The following is an 18,104-nucleotide window of genomic DNA, read 5'->3' as shown; positions in this document are numbered from 1 at the left end:
CTGGCAGGAGTATTTCCCTGGCCCTCTCCTTAGATATGCTAAGGACTGAATCTGGGACCTTTTGCATACAGATCATGCGCTTTGCAACTGAGCTATGGCTCTTCCAAGTAATCCCTGGATCAAACTGAGTCCTGCATTTAATTCCAGCACTAGAAGAAGAAGAAGAGGGGGAAAAACATGCCAGGGTTTTTGTTTGTTTGCTTCCTTGCTTCCCTTCACTTTTTCATTCCTTTTCTCCTGTGACAGAAGATTAATAGAATACATAGAATTCGAAAGGTCATTGGGAGGAAGGAGTGAAGTGGTCGGTTGTCTCGCTGACTTGGTCTGGGAACTGAAAAGAAGGCCAGTGCATTTGGTTATTTCTGTCTGCAGAATACCCAGCACTAAAACCCCCACACCCAGTTCTTGAAGGCATGCAAACAAGTGTTCTTAGTGGATTTGGGGTGCGATGAGGAACCAGAGTATTCCCTTTGCCCCCCCCCCCCATTAGAAAGAACCAGACAGCAGGCTGCTTGATGCCACTAATGAATGTTCTCAGATGGTATTTCTCCCTCTGCCCCCCCCGCCGCCCCGTTTTTGAAAGGTGTAGGCCATATTGATAAAACCTTCAGCAGCTGTTGACTAGACCTCAGAGGCTACTTCCTCAGCTCTAAAACTTTTCGGGGGAATCTGTCAACGCTTCTGCCACTTCCGCAGCAAGGTCAAGACAAGCACATGGCAGCTTTATGAGTGTGCCAGATCCTTGCCAGCTGTTTCTCCTACCTTCATTTTCACCTAACTCTCTTAATTAAGAAGCAGAAATATATGAATCCCCCCTTTCCTTTTAACAGTAAGAAAAGAAGACACTTAGCATGAAGGACGACCGCCACCTCCAATTTTTTTAAATTTTTTTTGATTAAGGAGTATGGAATCAGGGCCTAAACCTGCACACAGCTATGATGATATGAACCACTCTTTTGATCTCTCTCTACCTGCTATCTAAAGTGGCAGTTAGGCGTCATAAACAGCAAAGCATCTTATGACACTTTTTGAGATTAATAGATGCACTTGTGGAATAATCTTCCAGGAACTTGAGCCATGCTTCATCAAATGAATGAAATGCACTATTTCAGTTGGCAGATTATGTGAAATGACATTTCTGTTCAAAGCTGAAATGTATACAGTGTAAGCTGAGTAAGCGTTTGCAACTTCTGCAATTGGTGATATTCCTAGCTGTGCCAATCATTGCTGTTGTGCATGGCCACCATATCTCACTAACTTACACTTGAACCTTGTATGGGACCTCCTGCATTCCATGGCCCTTTGGCTTCCCTCTTTCTATTTTCTCTCTTTCTCCATAGCTATAGCTAATATGGATAATCTGCCAACTGCGATAATAGGCCATGCACATTTGGTGAAGTAGGTTCTGATCTCATGCCAGACTCCTTTCGTGAGACCTTGTAAGTTCCCCAAGGATCATCCCTGTTTTTCGTTGCAGCAGGTTAACACAGCCGCTCCTCCCGTGGTCGAAATCACGTTTTCATTTTCACAAAACAACTTTGCTTTCCTATTTCGTTGTGGAAGCTCTCATGTCACCTTGCTACAGTTGTTGCGACACCGAGATCATGTTCACTGAAGGATGCTTTTTTTAAAAAAAACGCCTTGCATTAAATTCCGGGTGATATGGCGTTACCCAAAAATTGTGGGTGACATCGTGCTTTCTGCCAGGAACCTATGGAAGAACCTGGACATGACTATAGAGTTTTTTCAGGTATGGTTTGTTCTTCATGGAGGCAAAAAAATCAGGGGAGGGGGCCACAACAAAAGGGCTAGGATATATGAGTGCAACATGACATGGAAGAACCTTGCACTGATAGCATATTTTCACCCACATAGCTTGTCCTTCTGATTTGCAGATGGGAGGAGACCACGAGGCATCTGATGTACAGGGTTTGAATGTCATGAATGATCATACAGTGGTACCTTGGGCTAAGTACTTAATTCGTTCCGGAGGTCCGTTCTTAACCTGAAACTGTTCTTAACCTGAAGCACCACTTTAGCTAATGGAGCCTCCCGCCGCACCGCCGGAGCACGATTTCTGTTCTCATCCTGAAGCAAAGTTCTTAAAACCCGAGGTACTATTTCTTGGTTAGCGGAGTCTGTAACCTGAAGCGTATGTAACCTGAAGCGTATGTAACCCGAGGTACCACTGTACTATGCCCCTGTAAAAAGCACCATGCAGCCATGTTCTTGCTAATAACCTGAGCATTATTGAATACTCTGAATGATTTTAACCAGTTTATCTTTGAAAGTATATTTTTTTCCAGAAATGTTTGTTTTGGGGATTCATTTTCCTACTTAGATTTCATTTATTTTTTAGGTCCCATCAGCAGCATTTTGGTGAACCGCTACGGTAGCCGACCGGTGGTCATATTGGGAGGCTTGCTATGTGGCATAGGGATGGTTTCTGCATCCTTCTGCACAAGCATTTTTCAACTATACTTATGCGCTGGGCTTATCACAGGTAATAACGAAACCTTTCTTTACTTTCCTTAGAATAATGGGCACTGCAGGTGTCTAATGAGGATATTTTAATCAGTCCTCACCAGCGTGGTGCTCTCTGAGAGCCAGTGTAGTGTAGTGGCTAAGGGCGGTAGACTCATAATCTGGTGAACCAGGTTCGCTTCCCTGCTCCTCCACATGCAGCTGCTGGGTGACTTTGGGCTAGTCACACTTCTCTGAAGTCTCTCAGCCCCACTCACCTCACAGAGTGTTCGTTGTGGGGGAGGAAGGGAAAGGAGAATGTTAGCTGCTTTGAGACTCCTTTGGATAGTGATAAAGCAGGATATCAAATCCAAACTCCTCCTCCTCCTCTTCTTCTTCTTTGGACATTTTGGACTGCGGCTCCTGCCACCCCCAGCCAGCACAGCCATGCTGGAATGGGCTAATGGGAATTGTAGTCCGACAACATCTGAAGACCCAAGGCTGAGAAAGGCTGGTCTAGTGACCACAGTCTCCTCAGGAGCTGAAATCTTAAAGGTTTTCTAGCTTTTATTTCTCATTTCACGTCATCCTTTGATGAAGAAGACGGTTGTCTGCAAAAGCTCATATCACCTTAAGCTCTTCTTCTGCAATCAAGGAATTAAAAAGCAAGATTCCAGCACAGGACTGCTGGATTAGAACATATCCAGAAGTACGATTTCCTATCCTATTACAGATGTTAATTAACATGGCTGTTCTAGCTTGATTGTATTATCAGTAATTACTGCTGGTGTGAATGATCATTTGTGCTTATTCTGCATACATTTAAGCTTTAATCGAATTGTCACAGACAGCTCTTTTTGCATTTCATTGCCATTTGACCCCAGAGTTTATCATTTCCCTCTCTAGCCTGTGTGTGTAGGTATACACTTCCCCACTGAGAACAATATCTCATTCATCATGCTACAATAAATCTAGTCACAAGGGGGCATGAGGCTACTTTGTTGTCTTTGATGCTGAAAGGACAACATGGCTACCCCTCTGGGGCACATGGTCAGTCCCTGCTGTGCTGGAGCACATTTTGCCTTCTGAATTAATTCTATCTCTGTCTCTGTTACAGGACTTGGCCTTGCCCTCAACCTCCAGCCTTCCGTGATCATGATTGGAAAGTACTTCCTGAAGAGGCGTCCAATAGCCAACGGCCTCGCCATGGCAGGAAGCCCTGTCATGCTTTGTACGCTCGCTCCCTTGAACCAGCTCCTTTTCGACAACTTTGGGTGGAGGGGGAGCTTTTTCATTCTTGGGGCGATACTACTGAACTGCTGTGTGGCTGGAGCCCTCTTCAGGCCCATCGGCACAGCAACTGGCCCCTCTGAGAAGCAAACAAATAAACAAGCAAAAGAGACTTTAGCTAAAGAACAGCTTGATATGGGCATAGCTGAAATGGCTGACCCTGGAGACGAAGAGAAGGAGGACAAAGACTGTTGCGAAAACTTTAACAAATTCCTTGATTTATCTCTTTTCAAGCACAGGGGCTTCCTGATCTATTTGGTAGGGAATGTGCTGATGTTTCTGGGCTTTTTTGCCCCTATTGTTTTTTTGGCTCCTTACGCAAAGCACCTTGGGATTGATGAATATTCAGCAGCTTTCCTCCTTTCAATTCTGGCAATAGTCGATATGATAGCTAGGCCAGCTACGGGGCTCATTGCCAATAGCAAGTGGGTCAGGCCAAAGATTCAGTATTTCTTCAGCTTCTCCATTGCTTTTAATGGCACATGCCATCTGCTGTGCCCATTAGCAACAGGCTATACAGGCCTGGTAGTGTATTCCGTCTTCTACGGGCTGGCCTTCGGTATGGTTTGTGCAATGCTGTTTGAAACTCTCATGGACCTGGTTGGCGCCAGCCGATTCACAAGTGCTGTTGGACTCGTCACTATAGTGGAATGCTGCACCATCTTACTTGGGCCACCTATTGGGGGTAAGGATATTTCTATACTTCCGCTCATTGTTCTGTTTGCAGTTGGGAACAGATCTGTGAATTCTTTGACTTCGAGTAGGGGACATCAGACTTTAAGGTGCGCTCCGCCACTTCGAATGTTGACCCACCATTTCTTCCTTTTGCTGGACCAAACCCTCTTTCCTTGAGTTTTCCAGCAATGCAGTTTCAATGGGACTTGCTCCCAGGTAAGTACATATATGATTGCCGCTTAAATGGCAACTGATATAAGATGGCTGGCCACCACGAGCTCTGTCCCCGGTTGAAAACGCAGCACAGCTAGAAAGTTCAGTTCCCCTGCAAACTAATTGAAATGGGTCTTGCGGAGCTGAAGTGCCAAATCAAAGTTTCTTCTTCAAACAAATTCAGATGAACATAGTGAAATCTTTGCTGCTTAAATGTAAGGTATTTGCAAGCTAAGATGTAACTCCACTGCTGAGATGTAACCTTACAAGACCTTAGGTTCCTCTGCTGGCAAACTAAGTAGATAATACTTAGATTAGAATTTGAAGAGTGACACATGGTTGTTATCTTTATATGTTTGCTTTTAGGAATTAAGACCTTTTAAATTTAGTAGCACTTATTTCTGAGTGGACATGTGAATTCTAGCCACATTTCTCTCCCTCTGTCATACCAAGAATTCAGGTTGGGCAACAGGGGTTTATATGGTCAATTACACAGGAAGCTACACAGGCCTCTCTTCAGTAAACAGTTCTAAACAAACATGAAACCTTCCAGAGCTGGGGGTGGGTGGGTGGAGGAGCTGGTTGCAAGTGCTGGAATCCACACATGTTTTTATTGTATAATCCCTGCTTTTTGTTCTTCAGAGGTATAACTGTTCAATCAAAAGCTTATTAACTTCAAACAACAACAGAAACCCTCTGATAGCAAAATCTGCTCTCTACAAGAAAGCTCTGCAGGAGTTGTGTCAATATGACAAAACTTTTGAAAGGGGGAAATTAGATGCAATATTCATGTAACTTTCAGAATAAAATCCCTTTAACCATCCACAAATACAGTGACAGTGGGTTTCAGTTTTATTACAATGCGAGCATCATTTCATTAGTAGGTGCCATTCCTGTTAACACTTGTTGTGTTCTGCAACTACCGTATGAGGCCATGTTCCCAGGTAACTTGCTAGAGCTATAATTCCAAAATGGTGGTACCCCTAGGGAACAGCCTTGTGGATAAGCTTTTGGTGGTGACTTGTGATATTAACTTGGCACGTGCACACCAAGTACGTAGTATTTGCTGGCATTTTAACTGCAGCACATTGATTAGTGCTAAGATTTATTTATCTGCCTCGTAGGAGTGCATCTAGGCAGCATTCAGCTCTACTGTTTAATTACACGCTGACATAAATGGTGCCGCTTCTCATGAATAAAATTTGAGTTGTTGCAACAGCCAGCTCTCCTGCTTGGTTCCATTGCTGCAAGATGCAAAGTTAGCCCATAATAAATCCATTCTAATCAATGAAGGGGTTGGTCTGGTATGCATTACCAAGGCCTGGCAAGAGGGAGGGGCTGATCTAACTCAACACTTTCCCACTGGGTACTTAATGCAGCACCAGTGCAAGTTGCGTTAAGTTGAAAAGAGAATGGAATTGAACTAAGATGGAAGAGAAATGGATGTGATGTACCAGGGTGATAGCAAGTGGTTGATCTTAGTAAATGTTTTTGGGAACTGCTACAGTATTCTACACACTTATGAGAGCAGCAGTCTTTTACAGACCTATAGGATAAAAGTTGCCTCTAAACTTTTTTTTTTTGTCTCAGTGCTGGACTAAAGAGAGTATTTCAACAAGGACATAAATGACCAAATATGGTTGGCTCAGTAATATATAGGATCAATGCCATCCTCTCACTGCACAGGGTTTGTGTTGGATTCTGTGGTTTGCGTTCACAAATTAACAGAACAGCTCTATTTGCATTTAAATTTGCTTTAACCCTATGGATTACAGTGGGACTGAAATGGCTTTGGACCATTTCCTACCTAGATGGTTGGTGGGTTAGAAGATATAACCATTAAAATGCAACTGCTTAGTGGGTAATTTTATAACTTATGCTACCCCAAAAGCATTGCCAGGCAAATGGACCTCCGATAGTGTAATTCAAAAGATTTACAAAAATGCAGGCCCCTTTTTTGTTTTGTTTTATTACCTCGATGAGCAATTCACTTCTTCCCTTTTTGTCCTTTGCATGGAAGAACACCTGCACATTACCTTCCTTTTGAGGGGAAACTTTATTCCATTCAGGATAACTTGGATTTTGTTTTAGAGCAGCCATTTCCCAAGTTATATACAATTTTATGAAGCAGATTAAGCTAATTGCTAAAGCTTGGTAATGAGGCCAGAAACTGCTGTGTAATAGTTTGCAATATGAGTTTTGCAGCATTGTTTCCTCCATTTTAATAAGCAGCGCATTGATTGGTTCTTTGGCATTTAATAACCTACCACCGCGTTTTGCTTTAATGAACTAGGTAAATTGTTCCTGGTGCGCTTTATGACATTGCCTTACTCTCAAAGGGGGGGGGGGGCTGGGTGAGACTCTTCTACTGATGAATTCTCCAGTACTCTTCTCATTAAAGTGCTCGGTGAAATGTATTTAGCAGACCTCTAGGTCATTCTGATTAGCAGAAAGTTAGAATTACTGCAATTAGCCTCCGGCTGGGTGGGGGGCGGACGGCAAACGAGAGGGGATATGATAGAAGTATATAAAATTATGCAAGTTGTGGAGAAAGTGGATAGAGAGACATTTTCCTCACTTTCTCATAATACTGAAACCCATGGTCATCCAGTGAAACTGGAATGGAAAATTTAGGGCAGGCAAAAGAAAGTATTGTTACATGCTACCCTGATCTTCGAGAGGCGCAAAATTCCAGAGGTTGCAGGTGCGCTTTAACCCAGGGCCCGTGTTTCCTTTTAGACCAGTGGTTCTCAAACTGGTCCCTACCGCCCACTAGTGGGCGTTTTTCTAGGTGGGCGGTAGCGCTGGTGGAGGAAGAGGAGTGCGGGGAGAGCGCACCGCCCCCAGCAGCGCAATCCCAGTGGGGTGCCATTGCGGCTGCCCTCCGCCCGCGCTGGGTGCCGCGTCCCCGCAGGCGGATTGCCACGCCCCCGGACGCGCACCAGCCCTGCCCCCTGCCCCCACCTGCTCTCCGCCCCCCCGGTGCTGGAGCATGAAGCTCCGCCACTGGGCAGTAGCGGGTTCTACAGCACAAGCTGAATCCTTCTTCTATTGAGTACTGGTGGGTGGTAAGGAAATTTTACCATCAAGAAAGATGCATTAGTGCAGTGGCGTAGCGTGGGGGGTGCAGGGGGCCCCGGCCGCACCGGGCGCAACATCTGGCGGGGGGCGCACTCGCACTCACAGCTCTCTGCCCCTACCTGGCTCACTCACTCTCTCTCACTGCAGTGCTGGCTGTGCGAATCGGATCCGAGCCGCTGGGTCGCCGCCCACTGTGGAGGGGGTGGGTGCCAGGCGTGCAGTGCGGAGAGAGAGCGAGGGACTATCTGGGGGAGGGACAGTGCAGCGGCCGCCCAGCGCAGCGCTGAGCGCGGGAGAGAACCACACCAGACCAGACCAGGCAGCAGCAAGAAGAAGCTGGCAGTGGCGGCAGGTTAGGGGTTAGGGGGCGCAAATGACTTGCCTTGCCCCGGGTGCTGACAACCCACGCTACGCCGCTGCATTAGTGGGCCATAGGTATAAGAAGGTTGTCTGTTTTAGACAATGAAGCACAGAGGAGGCTGTGATGTCTTTATGATATATTTACACATAAACACAACCTGAATCTAATGGAGGGATCTCCAGCATTGCATTACAAGTTTTTCTGGTTTCTTTTATAGCCACAACATTGGATTCAAAGCAAACATCAGCATCCTGCTTTTTGACTCTTTCTCCAACCCACTGCTAAGTAACTCTGTTCCTTAACTCCTGCCATACTAAACTCTAACCTCCCCTAAAACACTGGCACTGCCTTTTAACTAAACCCTTTAACTAAACCCTTAGTTGAGGAAGGGAGGAAACCCACACACTTGCACATGGGAGCCACTGCAGAAAAGCCCCGTTCTCGTGTTGCCACCCTCCGTACTTCTTACGGAGGAGGCACACCAAGAAGGGCCTCAGAGGATGATCGTTGCGGCCAGTTTGGTTCTGAGACTTTGGCAATCTGGGTTCAGAGCCCTGTTGGGCCATAGAAACCTCGTTGTGTAGTACGTACAAGGCTTAGTGCTCCCTTCTGTGAAACTGTACAGTTAGTCAACCTTTGATCTGTTTGTTTTTTTGGGTGGGAGTTACTACTTAATACATGCTTGATTGATTATTTATCCAGCTGAATAGGCTGAAAGTAATGATTAATTCTGTTAAGGTTCCTTTTTGGTTGATTGACAGCCCTTCTTCTTTCTCCCTTTGCAGGAACTCTCATCGACATGTTTGGGGACTACAAATACATGTTCATCAAGTGTGGGGCAGTGATGGTGTTGGCTGGGCTCTTTCTCTTCATTATGAATTACTACAACTACAGAATGCTTGCGAAAGAGGAGAAAGCAAGGAAAAAGATGGAAGCGCAAAAGAAGGACGATGGACCCGTAAGGACAGTAACTGCAGAAGGAAACGCCACGGGAGCAGAAGAGATGAACGGTGGCCCCGAAGCAGTCCCTCTGGGAAGTGAAGAGGAAGCACTAAAGAATGGGGCAAACATCGCAAGTCAAGCCTAAATCTGCATCACCTGATTTTCTGAATGGGAAATAGCTCTTTCGTATTTCTTAAAGTGACTTCAGATGTACAGCATGTATAGATGGCCTTCACACACTATTGCCTCCCTGCCCCCGCTGACTCCGAAAGCCTAGAAGCAAATAACAAGCCCAGTTTCCTACGAGCACACAGCAAATGCTGTGCAGTGCTCGTTATTACACTACTTCAAATCTGTATAAGCTTTGAGCCTTCCCAGCCACTTAGGCAGCAAACACTTTCCTCCTTGTTTAGTCCAGGATAACTGCCTATGTCAGAGCTTTGTGCCTGTGCCCCTCACTCAAAATGGCCCCAAAATGGAAGAACCAGGGAACATTTTGTAGGGAAAGTTGCATGGCATTGGGGAAATTGCTCACCGACAGTGGATCCTCTACGCTGGAGAGTCAGCATTCCTTCTCCATGGCCTCTAACAGAGAAGAGCCACAGATCAGCAGTAAAGCACATGCTTTGTGTGCAGAATATCCCAAGCATCTCTAGAAAAAAAGGTACTGAGTACCAGGCCTGAGAAAGATGTAAGAAGAGCCTCCAGCTCATCATCAGTTGCAATATGGGAAAGCCCAAAGGCAACAGAATTTCCCCCTCTTGCCGTTTCCAGCAACTGGTATTCAGAATACTGCCTCTGGCTGTGGAGATACCCACCAGTGTAGCCTTGTTCTCCATGAATTTGTCTAATCCTCTTTTAAAAGGGCCTCTTCCTAAGAGCTACTGCTAGCCAGAGTGGACAGTGCTCTCTTAGAAGGATCCACGATTTGACTTGGTATAAGGGATGCTTGTATTTTCATTACTCTTTCATAGCTTATAATTCACAGTGCCTGCTGTATGGCTGGGGTGTACACAGCTGGCCTCTTCTGGTGGCGATCTGGTGCACAGAACAAAAAAAGTGAAGAGAGACCTTGAAGAGAGCTAAGTGTCGCCACTGACTTCTCTTGTTGACAAACACCCATTTGACATTCGGACCCAGTCATGTGATGGTTGCTCATCACTTTTTCCAACAGAAGAATTTTCTGGATCTAGGCCTATGAGGTCTTAACATTATGAACGTGCATAAGCACAACATACAGTTCGAATGACTAGGTTGCACTACACAGTTCAGTTTCTGTGGCATGTTTACTAACATTAACAGTAATTCACTGCTAATATAAAGCTTACCAAAGTTTTGTTGTTGTTGTTGTCTGGCCTGTAAATTCTGGTTAGATTTAGACAACTTCCAGCTAGACTGTACAGACCCCAATTCATGCATTGTCCAAGAATGCCGCCACAAAAACCTGTCCTAAGACTTTTGCACAAGACATAGTCCTAACCTGATCATTCAGCAACCATTTCCTCTTATCATTTTATGACTGACACAAACTGCACAAAGAGCTTCACACCAGATATTTCCCCAGAAACACAGATTCCATTCCTCTCTTTTTTTAAACAACCTGGCCAATCATTCTCAGGAAGGCTTCCAAGTAATGTCAAAAATCATGAGCTTGGCTTGTTACAAATAAAGGCATTATTTTACTGCCACTGAATTTTATTATTATAAAGGTTTCCAGCGAAGCTGAGCCCAAGAAGACATTTTTCTAATAAAATTGTCTGAGTTTTTTCTTTTTCTCACCTAACCCCAGGGGGAAATAAAGAGACCACTTTGCAGAATTGGGTACTGAAACTTATACATCAACGTAATATATGTACATTTATTTGCTGCCACAGCCAAAATTTAAGGGCATCTCACCCCCCAAAATGCTTGTGGAGATTGATGAGGCCAGCAAGCTGATAATTCAGCTTCCCTGACATATAACATGCGTGTTAGACCCTAAGTCAGGTTCAAATCCACGAGAGCGAAACAAGGGACATTAGCGATTGAGTCAAGGGAATTTTGGGGTAGAGAACGTGGATGGTCCTTTGCAGAGAATTAAAATTTAGGAGCTCTAAACCTCAGGCAAAATTTACTTTGCCTGCAGCTGATGGATACCAGATATAGTTGCCAAGATGAACATGCGCTGCTTTATCTGGCAGAACTACCTGAACATTTTAAAGAAAGAAAGTGGACCTGTTTTGACACAGTGTGCTTCCTTCTCTGAGAAGCACTCGCAGAGGAATCCTTTGAAGAATGTTAACATCAAAATTCAAACTCCACATGATCCTCAAATCCACAGGAACCAGCAGGAGTTTCTTCCCCAGAATATGCTTCCACTGTGAAGGTTTTTTTTTCTTTCTGTCCAGGGGTGTTCCTCTCTAAAGATTCTTTCCTGAAGTTCCTGAGGGAAGGGGGCTTTTTTAAAAGCGAAGACGTAGTCTACACATTAATTAGCAAAAACTATGGTTATTTTAATGATATTTCAATAACATCAGAGTAAAAAAAAAGACTTTTAAGTAACTTCATTAGTACTGTGAGAGAATCAGGCACATTAAAAGGCATGTTGACACTGATTTCTCAACTGAACCTTCAGTTTTTATTGCCTGAGGTTCTTCTTGGAAGGACAATAGTTGCGTGCCAAGGCACCTAAGCAACAAAATTCCCAGGACAACAATAAAGCACACGGACATGTCGTATTTTGGTTTATGGGTTCAAATAGGCTTTATTGGATACAGATGCAAGTGGTTTGGCTTAGGCATTGGGGATAAGCCAGGCTATATCTTGACTCGTGCCCGTCTGCAGAGAGTCCACTTAAGGGTAAACCGCCAATGGGGGCGCCCTATGACTTGCATCAAATAGGGGCACCCCGAGGGGTCACTGTAGGGGCTGTGACATGGCCCTAGCCCACGTTCAGGCTTCAGACTGGATTCACACCCCGGATCTCTTAACGCCGCCCACCGGCAAAAGGTGAACAGACTTATCACACCTGGAAGGCAATCATTTGCTAGCTTTGCATGCAACCACTGACATTTATTCTTACCATTTGATGCAGGAAGAAGTGAAGGGTATAAAGTTTTGTGTCACTGCCTGCTCCTGTATTTGGAACAGAAGCTCAGTCTGCTGACGTTAGGATGTGTTAATGTTTATCCCATGCTGCAAGAAGCTTCACCTATTAGCAGAGATTAAAACTGCACAGAAGATGGCCAGGTACCCCCCCCCACTCCACAATTGGCAACATTAGCTAATAAAAGATCAGATATATTTATGTAATCTATACAGTACAATTCTTGAAGACACCTCAGTGTTGGCCGATGAACCGTGAATCTGTTGTCATCTCCCTTTATTAATTGGGGTATACATTTTAGTCTTTGGTGAAAGCTTTAAGTTGCGATCCTGTTTATTAATTAAGATTTATATGCCACTTATTTTTTTAATTTTTTAAAATCACCTCCTAAGTGGTTTTCATAAAATGGCATAAAATATTCTTTAAAAATAGCCATAGACTTTGAAAAGAGACATCATGACATCAACATATAAAAAACCCCAACAGATTGAAAACAAAACAGAACAAAAACAAGTGCACACAATGAAGTACATGCATTGAGTACGCTTACATAAAAAAGAGAGAAAAGTTCTTAGCATGCATCACATACTAGGAAGTAAGTCCCATTGAGTTAAGTGGGGCTCCCTTCCTAGCACATTTTGTATATTACGGTGGGATTTCACATTTTATGCAAGACGTATTTTCCAGCTAACCAGAACAACAGGTCTCAGTCACCAATCCATGCTGTTGTTTGTGTAAATGCTGCAGTTAACTGACCCCAAACATACTGGCACCTACTCTTTTCTTGAGCAGCTTCTGAAGAAGCAGCACATGAATCTTCAGATACGCACATCTCCCTGCCCCCTCCTATACCCATGTGCTGCAGCACTAGGGCAAACTTGACTGAAATGCTAGCTACGCTTATGAGGACAGCTGATAACTTAAGGAACAGGATATTTAAACAAAGCCTTCCTGTTGAGATAATGTAGGCAGCCACCATATCTAGTTTTCAAAACAACAGAGGTTCCTCTTTTCAACTGGGTGCATTCCTGTGGCTGGCTGGAGACCAAAAAACTGATTAGCAAGCAAACAAAAGCACACACCAGTACAGTCTTACTCTTCTTTCAACATAAGCCGCTTTTCGGCGGGCCAGATCCTTTTGTCCGGAACATCCCAAACTCAGCATTAGAAGCAAATTGGGAGACGAAATAAAACTTTGTGACCTGGATTGCAGGTGGAACCTCATACAAGCTCCCTCTTGGTCTCACTGCAGTCTTCTGGACTGCCGAATAGTCTGATTCCAAATATTGAGGGATACGGGAACAATTGCCCATAGCAGAGTATACGACAGAAAAGAATGCCAGGGGAACGTATACAAATGTTTATGCAAATAATTGCAGATGTGGGAAGGAACACAGATTTTTTTCATCTGACTATTCTACCTGCAGGTATGGTCTGGAACAGGGTGGAGAGTCTCTCAGCCTCAGGGGCCACATGTGGCCTGTTAGACTTCTTTCTCTGGCCCTGAAGGCTACACCGCCAGCCACACCCACTTTCCCCAGGTCACACCTTTTCCCAGCCTTGCTGCACACTCTCCCAGAGTATTTTTGTCTTTCTGAAAGGTGCTGTTGAACTCTGTGCTTCTTGCTTGTCTGGACAGAGGATAGAGAAGTGTGTGTGTGTGTGTGTGTGTGTGTGTGTGTGTAGAAAGTAGCCTGTATAAAAACAAGGGAGCTTGTTAGACTCTAGCTCCCATCCACCCCAGCCAACATGGAGGGCCAAAGGTTCCCCGTCGCTGCCATAGCGGGATACGTCTTGTCTTGGTGTCCAGTGTGCTTGTTCCCTCGGTGTTCATACGTATGGGCTTCTCATAGTACAGTGGTACCCTCGGGTTAAGTACTTAATTCGTTCTGGAGGTCCGTTCTTAACCTGAAACTGTTCTTAACCTGAAGCACCACTTTAGCTAATGGGGCCTCCTGCTGCTGCCACACCACTGGAGCACGATTTCTGTTCTCATCCTGAAGCAAAGTTCTTAAAACCCGAGGTACTATTTCTTGGTTAGCGGAGTCGTATATAACCTGAAGCGTATGTAACCCGAGGTACCACTGTATAGTAAAAATACAAATTCAGGATAGGTTGGGAACAGACACTACCAGACAAAGTCTGCTCAGGGAGAAAGAGGAGCCTAAAAAAAATCATGGTGGTGAAAAAATGGATAGTTTGGGAAACAAAAAGACAAGAGAAGATAAAGAAACTGCAAAAGACAGTCATAAAACTACCCAGAATCTTAAAAACACCCTTCCTTCCTCATAGCCACACTGGCTCATTATACCTGGTTCATTTGGGTATGGGCTTGGTGGTAGATACTAGCTTCACAGATTATGATGATTGATGATTACTTAATTACTGTACCACTTAATATATTAGAAACATCTTTAAGTGGTGTACAGAAAACAGAAGCGACGACCAACAGCTTAAACAAAAATATTACAAAAATACTCAGAAACATATAAGAAAAGTTACCTTAATCCCAAATTGCTACTTTATTTTCCTTCTGACACACCTTTCCTCTCAGCTTCCAGGTTCTCACTTGGAATCCAGACAAACTTTCCATTCACCCATTAAAATCTCACAATGAGAAGAGTTCCTGGAAGCAGTGGACATCACCCTAGTCTCTCAATCTAGACTTGCTTTTTATGGGTAGGTCCATGGTGGATGATCCTTCCTCAGGCTGCCCACAGCTGTGTCTCATTCGGCTGCTCTCTCCATACCCAGTTTCAGGTACGGCAGGTTTGTTGAGTTTCCCACAGGGTCCAAAAGATGGGGAAAGAGCCTCCCTCCACTCACAGCTCATTCTTTACTCTCTGCTTTCTTTCTATTTCAAAGCAAAGCCAATGATTGATTTATACAGTGTGACTTCCACTGAACATCTATAACTCTCTAAACCAGGGGTCAGCAAACTTTGTCAGCAGGGGGCTGGTCCACTGTCCCTCAGACCTTGTGGGGGGCCGGACTATATTTTGAAAAAATAAATTAAAAGTGAACGAATTCCTATGCCCCACAAATAACCCAGAGATGCATTTTAAATAAAAGGACACATTCTACTCATGTAAAAACACCAGGCAGGTCCCACAAATAACCCAGAGATTAATTTTAAATAAAAAGACACATTCTACTCATGTAAAAACACGCTGACCATCCATGGGCTGGATTTAGAAGGTGATTGGGCTGCATCCGGCCCCCGGGCCTTAGTTTGCCTACCCATGCTCTAAACCATACAGTAGGGTTGCCATATTTCAAAAAGTAAAAACCAGGACACTTTGACAGTTGTTGAGCAAACCCTAAAGTTGTTGAGGTTTTTTGTTTGTTTTTTGTTTACAAAAATGCCCCCAAAAGTCTTTTGAATGATTTGTCTAAGATCCAGGATAAAGCACCACCTTTTGGAAATTCCCCCTGGACGTCAATTCCGCCTTGGAAATCCCGGTAATGTCTGGACGTATGGCAGCCCTACCATACAGTGAAAAGGAAAAATTGAACAAAGATAAGTAGAAGCTTATTTGGGGCAACAGGATAAATTCGATTTGATTCAAAACCAGAAAGCTTTTGTTTCCCAACTACAATATATAATGAAGCAAGCTTGCAGACTTTGATGCAGCATATGACAGTGACATTCTCTTTTCGACTTCTCAGGTTACTTCCTCTTCTTTACTATTTTCATTCTTGATAATAAGAAACATGGGCATTCAAAGTCCCCCCCCCCATTCTTTAAAACAGAGTGTCAAAATGGGATGTGCCATCATTTTTAACAACGCTTAGAATGTCAATAATGTTGTCCTGGGTTGTACTTCAGCATGTATTAAGGTTTGTTAAGGGATTAAGCCTTTTTTCTTCTTCTGCTGCTGAGAGCCCTATGCAGAGGGCTTTGAACCAAGGCCACAGGGAAACAGTTTGCGCTGGGGTCCGAAATACGCTTGGCTCAAAGGCTGCTCAGGCCTGCTTGCCCTCTGCAAGAATAATGATGTGTAAAGTATATTCAGCACCACAATTCAGCATCATTAATACAGGGCTGAGGGAAGAGAAATTCTCACACGGAGTGTCACAAAAGCAGAGCGTACAAAGTTGAACTCATCTTCACGCTAACAGCCTCTTAAATCCTTACCTCTCGGGCATGAGGAATGAAAAAGTGGACAATTCTAACAAGTGCCAAATATCTCCTAAGTGGCAAATAAGCACAAGCAAAATGCAGCCCAAGGCCTGATCCGATTCATGTTCAGTGCCGCCTACTCTCATGCAAATACAAGTGGGCTTTTTATAGAAGTTTCTTTTTCTTTTGTCTTACAGTCTATGCACGTGACCCACACATGCACTTCCAGGTTTCCCCCAGAACTGTCCACATTCATTTATTTTATTTGCAAACACCTTTTCGACGTATAGGATTGCGGGTTTACACACAGGATGATTCCATACAGGCATGTATTTCTTAGGAGAAATTTGTACTAAAATGCTGGCGAATTTTCACAGGGACTTTTTTTTTAAGTCACAAACTGATATGAAAATGTGGACAGCAGAACTTAAAATTTGTTTTTTAAAAAAGAGAGAGAAACTGAGAGAAACTAAAATTGATAGATTCACCCATCTCTACCTAAGCCATTTACATTTGTGGGCCCCAACCCCCCAAACAGATGCAATTCCTTCATCAGTCAGCTGATCTTTTATTTTTATTACAATGGCTCCATGCCTCATTGCCAAATGTTATACATGGATCACGGGCACACATTTTTCTTCCTCTCTCCCGACAGGAAGAGACTTTGTGTCCCTCCCTTAGCACCTTCTCCATCCCAGTAAAAGTGAGGATGTGTATATTTATGCAGTCTGACTTACGAGCAAATATATTCCTTCTTGACAGGTTGTGTTCTTTATAATGTCTGTCATTATTCTATCTGACAAAGGAGCCAGCAAGTTGATACACTTAAGATGAATGAGCCTTTGCAACTCACCCAAGAAGCTAATAAAGATGATACATTTTCACTTAATGACTTGGGCCTGATAAATTAATTCCAGCGCGAGCCCCCACTTCCCCTCTCCAGCTGCATTGGGTGGAAAGGATTGCCCTCAGTGGAAGGTACACTTTTCAAAATTTATCTTATTATCCAAAAACTAGGAGAGGTGACCAGCCCAGGGATCTTTACAACTCTGAAATGTTTGCTACACTGAAATTGCTTTCCCTTGAGTTGCAGCTTTCTGTAACTACAGATTCACGCACACAGCCTTCTGTGTTGCTTTTCTCAGCTCCCCCAGAGGGACCAACAAGCAATGGAATTAGTTGAAGGAACAGCAGCTGCCAATTGCCTGCCTTCCCTCTCTGGGAAGTAGTGGGATTGGGACCAGAGGCCGAGGAAGAACAAGTAGGCCACTGATGAAAGTGTCTTCTGAAAGCATCTTCTCCAAGTCCCTTTCTTCCAACATGGAGCTGTCACTGCTATGGATGACCTTCTGTCTATTGTGTCCATGGTAATCTGAGGTGGGGAGGAAGGGACATAGGAAAACTGCCTAATACCTAGAAGGAAGCACACCAAGAACTCAGGCCAATGTAAGTTTCAATAGTGGGAGTGGTTCCTACTCGCAAATCAATAGTCAATAGTAACAATTACAAACTCTAACAGAGATTACAAACTCAAACTCATAAAAATATGTATAACACAATAATTCATTACAGAATTAGAGATAAGAGTTTATGAGTAGAGATAAATTCATGTTAGTCCAGATTCGTCGTGGAGGTCTTAGTTTCAATCATTGATTGAAACAATGATTGAAACTAAGACCTCCACGACGAGTTTGTAATCTCTATTTGAGTTTCTAATCCTTGTCAGAATACATACTTTTGAATGGATTAGTTTTTGTTACTATTGACTCTTGATTTGCGAGTAGGGACCACTCCCACTATTGAAACTTACACTGGCCTGAGTTCTTGGTGTGCTTTTTTCTTGGTATATTTAATACCTAGAAGGGCCACTG

At 43.9% G+C, this 18,104-nt stretch overlaps 1 protein-coding gene across 4 annotated transcripts in view; it reads left to right on the top strand.

Annotated features, from left to right (window-relative positions):
* The window catches only part of LOC309524847 (monocarboxylate transporter 2-like), a 685,265-nt gene that overhangs the window by 15,586 nt on the left and 651,575 nt on the right, over positions 1–18,104 (top strand). For 3 of the 4 annotated variants that reach the window (XM_082209969.1, XM_082209970.1, XM_082209971.1), the window contains 3 exons: positions 2,360–2,503; positions 3,581–4,438; positions 8,869–10,713. In XM_082209969.1, the coding sequence (XP_082066095.1) occupies positions 2,360–2,503; positions 3,581–4,438; positions 8,869–9,170 (1,304 nt within the window). In that variant the 3' untranslated portion in view covers positions 9,171–10,713. Of the gene's footprint in view, positions 1–2,359; positions 2,504–3,580; positions 4,439–8,868; positions 10,714–18,104 lie in introns of those variants that run through there. The other variant, XR_014216026.1, reaches the window with a different exon arrangement.

The sequence above is a fragment of the Podarcis vaucheri genome, assembly GCF_965113315.1.
Source record: "Podarcis vaucheri genome assembly, chromosome: 2".
Taxonomy (NCBI): domain Eukaryota; kingdom Metazoa; phylum Chordata; class Lepidosauria; order Squamata; family Lacertidae; genus Podarcis; species Podarcis vaucheri.
Note: the sequence above shows the minus strand (reverse complement) of the source record. Positions and strands in the feature narration are given on the sequence as shown.